The 12,221-nt window shown below is 40.6% G+C and overlaps 1 protein-coding gene across 1 annotated transcript; it reads left to right on the forward strand.

The window, feature by feature from the left end:
* Positions 1-831: 831 nt before the first annotated feature.
* Positions 832-7,142, forward strand: LOC146572711 (uncharacterized). The gene is made up of 6 exons (XM_085277047.1): positions 832-981; positions 3,670-3,815; positions 3,904-3,965; positions 4,361-4,474; positions 5,266-5,364; positions 6,889-7,142. The coding sequence occupies exons 1-6, from the start codon at positions 865-867 to the stop codon at positions 7,056-7,058; spliced, it is 708 nt and encodes a 235-aa protein (XP_085133173.1). The 5' UTR covers positions 832-864; the 3' UTR covers positions 7,059-7,142.
* Positions 7,143-12,221: the final 5,079 nt, after the last annotated feature.

The raw sequence follows: 12,221 nt of genomic DNA on the forward strand, positions 1-12,221 counted from the left end.
CCAAATAATGTTGGGTCTGCGCTTCAGCAGGCCCACTAATTCAGACTTATTCCTTGGTGTTCCTCCACCTCCAAAGAAATGTCAGAATGAGTTCGAACCACAATTACTTTGCAATTACTTTGGTGGAGTAACACCAAAGTAATTGCTTACGGAGCTTGCTTCTTCGACATCTTTAAGAGTTCTGAACAAATGACTGTCCTCCTCCAGAACATCTTATGTACGCAAACGCACGTTGCAACTTCTTATCTGGTGCATGTCTTTTATTTTGACAGCGAATGCGCACCTGCGGACCACTTATGTGCACCCCTGCTTATAAACACATTTGCATGAAACTATCCACTGAATGAGCAATGGGCTGTGAGGTCAGTTCCTTTATTTATAAAAACATAAAAACATGTCCAGATGAACAGAATCAACGTTTTGGGATTTACTTACCTGGATGATTGAGCATTCATCAAGACATTTCTTGGCACTGATTTGAGGACACTATTAGGCTGAAAGACAGTCTTTCCATTCCATTTAACTTTTTATTGTATTACTTTCAATAAAGTGTTCTTTTTATCATTGAATCCATCTCTCTTGCCAGGATGTGTTTTCAAATCCAGGTAGCTTTTAATTTAATTTGTTACATTTTCAATCTTTTTATTTCCTAGGGGTGAAAATCCCTTAGGTGGCATTGCCGCAACACATTTAAATAACCCCCCTGACTGTACTGCCACAGAGTAAATATGTCTGTTATGTTCTTTTAAGTACGATTACAACACATAAGTAAACAATTGAGCAATACGTCACCTAAACTGGGCTGAGTTTCGTATGTCTAAAACACACTTCAAAGTCTGAACCCACACTATCAGCAGATGAGCCATGATGGAGTTTGTTCACGTTGCTGTAGCTGTGCTCGGTCTTCTGTCTCTTGGACACTCAGCTCCTGTGACAAGCTGTGAGAATCTAATCCAGCCTCGTGAAATCCACGGAAATCAGGTCAGACTCTCTCTTATCTCACCTTTCACTTATCACTTTCCGCTGAGTAAAATAAGTTTTGAACATGTCACCAAATTTACATGAAATTTACACCAGATGTGGGTAACCACCCATCCAGTCCACACATACAAAGAAGTAAAATCATCAATGTCCATAAATTAAGCTATGTGTTATAATAAGATGACACAAGGAAAACTATTGAACACATGAAGAAAGGAAGTTGCAAAAAGGCATGGAACGTCATGACACCAGCTGAAATCTATCAGCAATTAGAAAGCAATCCTGCCCCCTAGTGCAAATTAATATCAGTTGGTTCTATTCTAACTGATGGCCTATAAAAAGATGTCTCATTACCAAGGTGTCACACAAACTCCTACTGTAACTTTGCAGGTGGAGATGGAGAAAATGACACTAGGGCTGAGGAGGGAACAGCTTAGATTGATTTATTGGGCAAACTTACAGGGTCAGCGGAAGGATCACCCTACACTAGAAGTACTTAAACCTTGCTGGGAGAAAGGCAGGAGGAAGTTAAAGAGCTTTGGATGGGTGGTGGGGGAAGAGCTAGAGAACTTAAATTAGATCAGTTAGACATATGCCAGCGAGTGCCGTGGCCTGCAATCACTCCACGGATACTTCCTGAAGCAACTGTAGATTTTGCTTTATTGCACCAGAAGAGTCAGGATAGGGCAGGCGGTCTACACTCAAATTCAGTTCACGGTTACACTGAACAGTATTGTGGGTATGTGCAAGTATATACAGATGCTTCAAAGAATCCAGCTAAGTCATGTGGGGGTAGCAGTAGTAATTAGGAAGAGGATTAATGATGGATTGTCTGTGTTTACAGGAGAAATGATAGCAATTCTATTAGCGGTTCAATGGGTGGAAGAGTTGAGGCCGTTGAAAGCAATTATTTGTTCAGATTCAAGAGCAGCCTTGGTCAGTCTACAGAAAGGTCATTCGGAAGGTAGATCAGATATTTTAATAGAGATTCAGCAAACTCTTTTCAGAATACATATCTGTCTGTCAGTAGTGTTTGTATGGGTCCCAGCTCACTATGGGGTAAGGGGGAATGAAGCAGAGGATAGGTTAGCAAAAGAAGCCACTAATCATAGGATAGTTGATCTGGCAGTGAGTTTTGGTCAGGTGGAAGTTAAGAGTATTATTAAGCTAGAAATGAGGGGTAGATGGCAGAAACAGTGGTAAGAAGAAAGGTGGGGAAGGTGGTTATATAAAATTCAAAGGGGGGTGGGAGTAAGGAGAGCCACAGGAAGGAGTAGGCGAGAGGAGGTGGTGGTGTCAAGACTGAGATTTGGACATACAGGATTGAATTCTATACTATTCTTGATAGGGAAACATAATTCAGGGAAATGTGATTGTTGTGGAGAGGAGGAAACTTTGGAGCATGTTATTTTGCAGTGTCGGAAAGTAGAGAGGACACAACTGGTTCGAAGTCTCAGTAACATTAACATGAAATTGGATCTTATTAAGTTATTACAAAAGGAGTCGGGGAATAAAAGTTATCAGGCTTTGTTTCAGTTTTTGAGAGAAGGAATATTCTTTGGAAGGATATGAAGTAGGTTGCTTTTAAAAATTTTTTTTTAAATTTTATTTATTTATTTTTAATCCTGTCCACACTCCATACCAGTGGTGGTGGAAATGCACCATGCAGTTGTTTGCCAACTGCCAATAATACTTACAAGAAGAAGGTGTCACACAAAAAACATATCATGACCTTCATAATCTTATTGTTGCAAAACAAATTGATGGCATTGGTTACAGCAGAATTTCTAAATTACTGAAGGTTCCAGTGAGCACTGTTGGGGCAGGACAGAACATAATTTCACCATAAAGCATCCAGAACCAGCTGCTCCCCACCAGTTTTCAGACAGGGGAGTGAAAAGAATTATCTGAAGAGTTGTCCAAGAGCCAAGGAGCACTTGCGAAGAGCTACAAAAAGACTTGAAATCCTCTCAACTGCCATGGCCTGTATGCACGCTCACCATGCAAGACTCAATTGCTGAAGAAAAAAAACATACTAAAGCACGTTTAAGGTTTGCTGAACAACATTTAGACAAGCCTGTGAAATACTGGGAAAAATATACTCTGGTCAGTTGAGACCAAAACTGAACTGATGCCTTAATACACGCCATGTCTGGAGGTCAAAAGGCCTCACCCCAAAAACATTATACCAAAAGTGAAGTTTGGAGTTGTATGGGATCTTTTACCGTCTGTGTCTCTGGTGTATCTGACTGGCACACGAAGGCACACACAGGTGTCTGAGCAGCACACACAGACTGGGGGAGGGTCAGACCGGCCAATGATTGGTCGCTCAGTGGATCTAACAAACACACTCTAAAGGACTAAGTCCTGCCCCCACACCATTTATATATTACATATACATATGTACATATTAATTAAACTTATGTTTACATGCTTTTTATCAGTATTTATTATAATTAACTTTGTTTTTATCAATATTTATTCCCATTGTGAGAGTATGAATATTTATACTTTTAATCCCATTTTTAACACCGGGTTACATTTGCATGTGTGGACTGGCTGGATTGTTACTGACATCTGGATAGAATTTTACGTCAATAGCACCTTTAGAAATGTATGTACTGAGAAATCTGGTGATGTTTTCAATACTTATTTTACCCCCTGTATATTATACACCATCTGTTTCAGCTGGTGGGAAAATGGACACAAATAGCAGAGAGCACAGGCATACCTGGATCCAAAATGCTGACGAAGATGCTTGTGGAGACCGCCTGGATGAACATCACTGCTGCCAATGAGGCTAATACGTTCAATAATCTTCAAATTCAAAAAATGTAATAAAAATGATAAAACCTTGCCTGAACTGATACTGTTTTCAAATAATCCGAATTTAGAAATCTCTTTAATTTTATCTTCTAAAAGGATGGGCATGTGCTTCACATTGAAAACCAACATGACTTTGGTTAACAACACTTTCAATATGGGTGAGTATTACTGAGGGAACAAACATTTGGATGACCACCCATATGGAAAAGATATATATAAATCTTATAAAGTTTTTATCTGTCTTGTATGAAACTTGTATGAAAAGAATATAAGAGTGAAAACACATATAAGATCCCTTGAAAAATTATACAATGAAACTTGTATGTTTTGTATACTTACTAAAAAAATATATGAAAGTAATGAGAAAGTGGCCACTTTCATGAGTAAATCATATATGTTTTTACTATTTCTTTTCCATATGGGCAGATTTAGACTTTGTGCCTAGCATTGCCACAACACTTTCATTATATCGATTGGTGTGTATTTGCACACTGCACCCTTACCAATGCTAAAAGGATATGAAGCGTGGCCATCATCTGTCATCTGTCCACAGTGCACAATTACCAATATTCTGCTTTCCTGCTGAATACTGGCTGCCCTGACTGCCTTGTTATCTACTCAAATAACACCATTGGAAGAACCACAGTTAAAGCTCTCCAGCTCCTGAGTAAGAACAATGACACACCTAAATAATGTAATGTCAAAGTACTTAAGTATTTTTTATGGTCCAGCTTCATGCATTTAATTTATTATAGCTGAAAGAAATGCTGGTGACTAATTTCCAAGTTAAAACAGTGATTAATCATTGAACAGTGGTTTCCCCTGCATTAATGAATCAAATCCAAACACTGCCCTTTGAAATACCAGTTACAAATAATAGTTGCCCACTAAAGGCATTTTTTCAGAAAACAAATTTAAAAAGAATAAAGCATCAAGAATAAAGTGCAGTGATGTGAATGTATTTGCCCTCTTCCTGGTTTCTCTCTATTTTGTGTACTAGTCACACTTACATGTTTCAGATCATCAAATAAATTTGTATATTTGACAAAGATAACCCAAGAAAATACAAAACACAGTTCTTAAAGAAATATTTCATTTACTGTGTGAAATTGTAATTGTCTCTAAATCTAACAACTGGTTAGCAAGAACTGAAATCAAGCATTTGCAGTGATTGGCAATGAGTCTTTTTTTTCAAAACTCTACTATGTAGAATCCCTTCAATTCAGCCGTACTGGATTGGATTTTCAAGCATGAACGGATTTTAAAAGCCATTTAGACGTGGCTTTGCTCATGTGCTCACGGCCACAAATTCTCCTTCAATATCATGGTTGCTTCAATTACAGCAAGTGGTCCAGGTCCTGAAGTAGCAACAGCAACAGTTGTTTCTTTGTGTTTTAATCTTTTTATTTACTTGGTGTCACTGTGTAGGCCCCGTGCTAACACTTTTCTGTCTCTCAGGTAGGAGAGTTAAAGTGTCTGCTGCTGAGTTGGAAGAGTTTACAAAGCAGGCAGAGTGTCTGAACCTAGAATCCCCTGCTATCTTGGATTCAGAAAAGGGTATGAACCTTTATATAATATGAAAGCTTAGAAACTGCAGTTGAACTGAATATTACTTCTTCAGTCTAATATTATCTTTATACAGTGGCTTGCAAAAGTATTCGGCCCCCTTGAACTTTTCCACATTTCCACAGCCACAAACATGAATCAATTTTATTGGAATTCCACGTGAAAGACCAATATAAAGTGTTGTACATGTGAGAAGTGGAAGGAAAATCATACATGATTCCAAACATTTTTTACAAATAAATAACTGCAAAGTGGGGTGTGCATAATTATTAAGCCCCCTGAGTCTATCCGGTTGTTCAGTGATGACGCGACGAATCCTACTTCTGGGTCTAAAGTAGTCTGCGTTTAATATGGCTTTTGTGTTGTTAACATGTTTAATGTTATGTATTTTCTTCTATTTGATCTCAAAAAGGTCCTAAAACAGTCAGTGATCACTGACCTCCCTCAGCTTTTATTACTGCTAATCATTTATTTAAGCTCAGTTTTTAAAACCTTAGGATGTAACTACAGCCCAGCCCATGCAGCAGTATATGAATGACTAACCTCGTATTGTGGATGGATTATCTCAGTTGTTCTCCTGGCTGAAGTTTGGTCCTTTTACAGCATCCTGCCATGCGATTACATTTGTTCCTGACCACCGAGAGCACTCACGCTAACTTTTATTGAGTGGAAAAAAAGTTAGCTTGTTTATATTATGCTAACATAGCTGTGTCGCTAGCGGTCACGTAGCACATCATTATATACCAGCTAGCCCAACTTCAGTAACCCTACAAACGTCACTGCTGTTTAGTTTTCTGTCTTCATTTATGCTGGAAGTGATAACAGAGCTGTACGTTTTAATTTGTTTCCAAAACCCCGCAGTCAGGACATGCTATATTGTATTTAGATAGAAGCTAGCGAGCTAACTCCCTGCTAACTTCTAACTCCGTTAAATGTCATAAATTCCGTTTTCATGGATGCCTGGATGTTAAACTCAATTGTTACACCTGGTAGAGCAGAACACTGATCATTTTATTAAAGATGAAAGACTTTAGACAGTTTTTCAACTCTCAGTAATGCCATAGTGATCGTTTGATATATGGACCTGCAGCGGAGTTTAGACCCAGACACGGCTAGTGACGTCAGACTGAACAACCGGATACTTTGTGGAACCACCTTTTGCTCCAATTACAGCTGCCAGTCTTTTAGGGTATGTCTCTACCAGCTTTGCACATTTAGAGACTGAAATCCACTTTGTAGTTATTTATTTATAAAAAATGTTTGGAATCATGTATGATTTTCGTTCCACTCCTCACATGTACACCACTTTGTCTTTCATGTGGAATTCCAGTAAAACGGATTCATGTTTGTGGCTGTAATGTGACAAAATGTGGGAAAGTTCAAGGGGGCCAAATACTTTTGCAAGCCACTGTACTCTTTATATTTTTGTAACCGCCATGTTTGATAAGTTCATAGATTAGTCAAATGTATTCTTTCTCACATGAATGAACTTTATTTACAAATGTCTTCTTGCAGGGTTTTGCCCAGATCCAGCACTCACCCCAGGAACAAAGACTATTGATCTGTCCTTGAGCAACATAATGCCTGATGATCTCAACCTATCGGAGAAGCTTTTCACTGAGAGTGGAATGAAGACCATTTTGGAAATGGTCCAAACTAGTGTGGATCTATTCAAGGAAGACTGACGTGGTCATAAATGTCACTAAGTGTTGATGAAGAAGCCATGTCTGTCAAGAGCATTACCACTAAAATTAAACATGCTAAAAACATATGAGTGGCCGTCATCTCTCTTCAAAGCAATTTAGATTTAGCTTCACTGAACTGACATAAAAATGAAAATATTCATTTGCTTTCTGAATAAATGGCACCAAAACATTTCTACTTTCTCTATTTTAAGGACATTATAGTGCATGAGTAAATGCCGATCAGGCTCCATAGTGCCAGGCAGCGAGCACGGCCTGCTAGAGGAGATTGTGCCCTCAGGCCACCCTCATGAAGTCTGTTTCTGATTGATTGGTCAGACACATTCACACCAGTGGCCTGCTGGCAGCTCTCATTTTCTTCCTCCTTGCATAAGAGAGGAGATATCGATCCTACTGATCGGTTAAGGACCTTCTACGGCCCTGTCCAGCTCACCTAGAGTAACTGTGTCCCCTAGTGTCTGCTCCATCCTCCTGAGTCTGTGCTAGGAGACAGAGCATACCTTCTTGCAATGGCTCGTATTGATGTGCCATCCTAGAGGAGCTATGCTAGCTGTGCAACCTCTGAAGGGTCCAGGTATTGCCTCATATAACCAGTGGAAACACTGACCTTAGCCAAATGCAAAACCAATAACAATACCAGTAATAATAATAAATTGAAATGTGAATGTTCTCGCTCTGCTAAAAATTAGACTCAGCATCAGAATCACCTGATAATCTCCTTTGTAAAAAAAGTTTAACCCATCAGTTTTGTTAGTCTGAGCAGTTGGCAGGAACGGTGAAAAATAGGTTACAGGTTGTTCGGAATAGTCTCCAAGTTAGCTCCATCGTTCTGCTTTCTGCGGGCCAATATGCCCTTCTCCTCCCACACCTGTTTCCTTGCTTCCTGCATCCACTAAATGGATGCAGGAAGCAAGGCAGCTGCGGAGGAGTCCTTCTTTGATGTTCATTGTGGTTGAAATGTGGCCCCAGAGCGTTACCAGATGATTATTCCAAGATTTTCCATGTAATTGGCTCCATACAGTGGCACATATCGATGTGCCATCCTGGAGCAGCTGGATTATCTGTGCAAGCTCTGTAGGATCCAGGTATTGCCTCATATAACAAGTAAAAACACTGACCTTAGCTAAATGCCAAATTACTACTACTTATAATGAAAACTTAAAATGTGAAACTTCTTGGTAAAAATTGCATTGAGCATATCAATACCAGACAGAATGCAAAACTAAATAAAAATTAAAGTTATTTTCATGTATATGTTTATATTATTTTAATGTAATTGGTGGTGTAGATGTGCGATTACTTCAAGGAACAAGGTAGAACAGATATACTGTAAGTTCGCAGCATATTTGTTGAATTTTTATGGACCTTTAACAGAGACTGATGCAAAAGAGAAAAATACTCAAGAATTATTATAGGTGAGAATGATTAAAACCACAACTTGTATGAGGGGGAAATAAAGCAGCTGTATTTAAGGATGGCTTGACTCTGTTTTTCTAACAAACTGAGCTTGAGAGTTTTTTTTATTTCTCTGGTACTTTGACCTCTTGTGCTGGGCTATGAATTTCTTTGGTACTGTATGCTTCTCATTGAAGGCTGAGCTGGTGTCAACTGGGCTCACACTCAGGTGGGGCAAAGACAAACCAGCAAAACTTTTATGTACAGAAAAATATTTATAGTTTACAGAAACAATTGGGACACTGAGTAGAATATAAACAAAACCAGAATGCAATAAAAAAATTGAAATAGCATACAGACAACATACAAGTTTGTATTGTTATGTTTAAAAAAATTGCTATATGCTCAGTGTTGAAAGCCTCATTTTCAATTTAACTCAGTTTTATTTATGAGGGGCCCATGTGCTATAAACCACCACCTCAGACATACAGCACTGAAACCTTACATGGTCGACTGTCCCTGAAATTGGGTAATGTTCGACTCCTGCTCCTTCCAGCTTCTCCCTCAGCGCTGGTTTGATTGTATTGAACGCAGTGGAAAATTAGAAAAAACATGACTCTCACACTGCTTCCAGTACTCTTCAGGTGTGAAAGTGATCTGTGCAGGAGGCAGATGACTGCATCATCCACCCCAAAATCAGGATGGTAAGCAAACTGCAGGGGGCCCAGCAGCGCGCTCACCAGAGGTCGGAGGTAGGTGAGAATGATCCTCTCCCAGTCTTCATCGAGGCAGGAGTAATCAATGCATTCATGTTGTTACACCAGATTTTAACTCTACCAAGTGAATACAGCAGCAGAAGTTGTGACTCATGAGGCCAGGCAACATTTTCCAGTCTTCTATTGTCCGATTTTGGTGAGCCCATTTGAACAGTAGTCTCAGTTTCCTGTTCTTAACTGACAAGTTTGGCGCCTGGTGTGGTCTTCTGTTTCTGTAAAGATGCTGTTCTGCATACATTGATTGCAATGAGGGGTTATTTGATTTACCGTCGGCTTCCTATCAGCTTCCAGTAGTGTACCATTCTTCTCTGACCTCTGGTGTTAACAACACATTTTCTAAAACTAAAGCTCACTTGAATAAACAGAGTTGCTGTCATTTGATTGGCTGATTAGAATGAAAGAGCAGGTGGACAGGTGGACCTTACAAAGACACCTGTCAGTGCTCATCATTATCTAGCAAATAATAGCAGCGAAGGAAGCAGTTAATAAAAAATGAGAGAAGAATGTCCATACCTTTGTTTATTGGTAAGTTTATTACTGTACATACATCTGCTCATGAGCCATGTATATACATTTTCTGTCTCTCAGACGCACGCACGCACGCACACGCACGCACGCACACGCACGCACGCACGCACGCACGCACGCGCACACACACACACACACACACACACACACAGTTCTAAGGTCCTTAGAACTGAAGAAGCTTCTTGGATGAGAGGTGAAACGTCTTCTAGCAACTTAAAGAAGTCCAGATGCTTTTCTTTGCAAGCTCCTTTGACTACGATGACCTGGATGACTGAGAACCTTCACAGACATATTGCCGTACATTTTGGGACGAACACCCTTCAACTGGTGCTGGAGTATGAAAGGGAATCAAGGAAACTAGTGGATTATAGGAACCATCTCTGTTTCAACCTAAGATGCAGACAAAGCAGAGTTGTTCCTAAGAGCTTGCGCCTTGGATCCGCTGTCAGGGGATACAGAGCAGACTTGATTCTACAGAGAGCACAAAATCAGCTTTTAAGTGAAAGGATAAGACAGGCCCATTTCACTATAGATGCCCTCCAGATCAAGATCAGCCAGACTCTGCAGGAACTGGAAACCCTTCTACCCTCTCCAATCTTAGAAGAGGTTTACAAGTTTGTGGACAAGGCTCAGCGGGCCCAACACTCTAAGGGAAAAGAAAGACAACGCAGGAAATTTCACACCTTGCTTTCAAAAACACACACTCCTCATTCTGAACCTACATAACTCAGAGAAGAAAACACACCTGAAGACAGTCAGGAGAAATGGGTAAAGAACTTTTCAGACCAGAATCTCACTGAAAAGAGAGTATTAGCCAAAGGACTCAATTTTACCATTTCCCCGCAACAGTTGCCCATAGTGGACCTCATCACAGCCACAGAAACCGCCATACGGATTAACAAATTATCACAGACAGAAGCAGAGCAAATCAGGATGAAAGTCTCAGCCACCCTCTCCAGTGCCAAAGTCCCTCCGTCCAACCTCACAATACAAGAAAAGAAGGCTGTCGCTTCCCTGAGCAAAGACCACAACATCACTATTTTACCAGCTGATAAGGGAAGATGCACCGTGGTCTTAAACACTACAGATTACCACACAAAGATCACTACGCTCCTCAGTGACAACAATACCTACAAAGCCTTAAAGCGAGACCCCACAAGCAGCTACAAAAAGAAAGTTATAGCTTGCCTTCAAGACTTTGAAAAGGACAAAATCATTGACCATCTCACATATCACCGCCTTTATCCAGGGGATGCCATACCCTGCATTTACGGACTTCCTAAAATCCACAAGGAAGCTGTCCCACTCAGACCCATAGTCAGTAGCATAAACTCAGCCACTTATAACATTGCTAAACACCTTGCTACCATCCTTGCTCCTCTCGTGGGGAACACCCCACACCACATCAAGAACTCCACCGACTTCACCGACAAGGTCCAGAAACTTACCCTGGATCCAGATGAAACCATGGTGTCCTTTGATGTAGTCTCTCTCTTCACTTGCATACCCACCACGGAGGCCGTGGAGACTGTCAGAAAACGACTACAAGAAGACAGCTCCTTGGAAGACAGGACCAACTTCACACCCAATCAGATCTGCACACTGTTAGACCTCTGCCTTACCACAACATATTTCAAATACAACAAAGGCTTCTACAGACAAAAACATGGCTGTGCCATGGGCTCCCCCGTGTCACCTATTGTAGCCAACCTTTACATGGAGGAAGTGGAAAGGAAGGCTCTTGGCTCTTTCAAAGAAAGAGTACCCAGCCACTGGTACAGATATGTACTCTTTCAAAGAAAGAGTACCCAGCCACTGGTACAGATATGTAGACGACACCTGGGTCAAAATCAAGACACAAGAAGTGGAATCTTTCACTGCGCACATTAACGCTGTGGATAAAAACATCAAGTTCACCAGGGAAGACACAAAGGACAACTGTTTGCCTTTCCTGGACTGCGCTGAGCACATTGAAGAGAATGGCAACCTCAACATTGAAGTTTACTGGAAGCCCACACACACAGACCAATACCTCCTCTTTGACTCCCATCACCCTCTGGTGATTAGCACCACCAGAGGGTGATTGGCTAACTTGGAGTGATTAGCACCCTACACCACCGGGCAGAACATGTTCCCTCTAAGCCTGAAGAAAAAAAGGAACACACACATATAAAGGAAGCACTCAAAACATGCCGTTATCCTAATTGGGCATTCATAAAGTCAGCAAAGAGGCACAGAAAAGAAGATCCAACACCAGCGAGGGAGGAAAAGAAAGACAGACGCAACAACATTGTCATCCCCTATGTAGCCGGTGTATCAGAAAAACTCAGGAGAGTTTTCTCCAAGCATGACATCCCGGTGCATTTCAGACCTAGCAACACACTCAGACAAAAACTGGTTCACCCGAAAGACAAAACTCCAAAACACAGACTTAACAATGTGGTGT

Source organism: Mchenga conophoros, linkage group LG6 (assembly GCF_057382185.1).
Source record: "Mchenga conophoros isolate Kocher_MC1m ecotype Shallow Benthic linkage group LG6, M_conophoros_male_GT1.1, whole genome shotgun sequence".
Lineage (NCBI taxonomy): Eukaryota > Metazoa > Chordata > Actinopteri > Cichliformes > Cichlidae > Mchenga > Mchenga conophoros.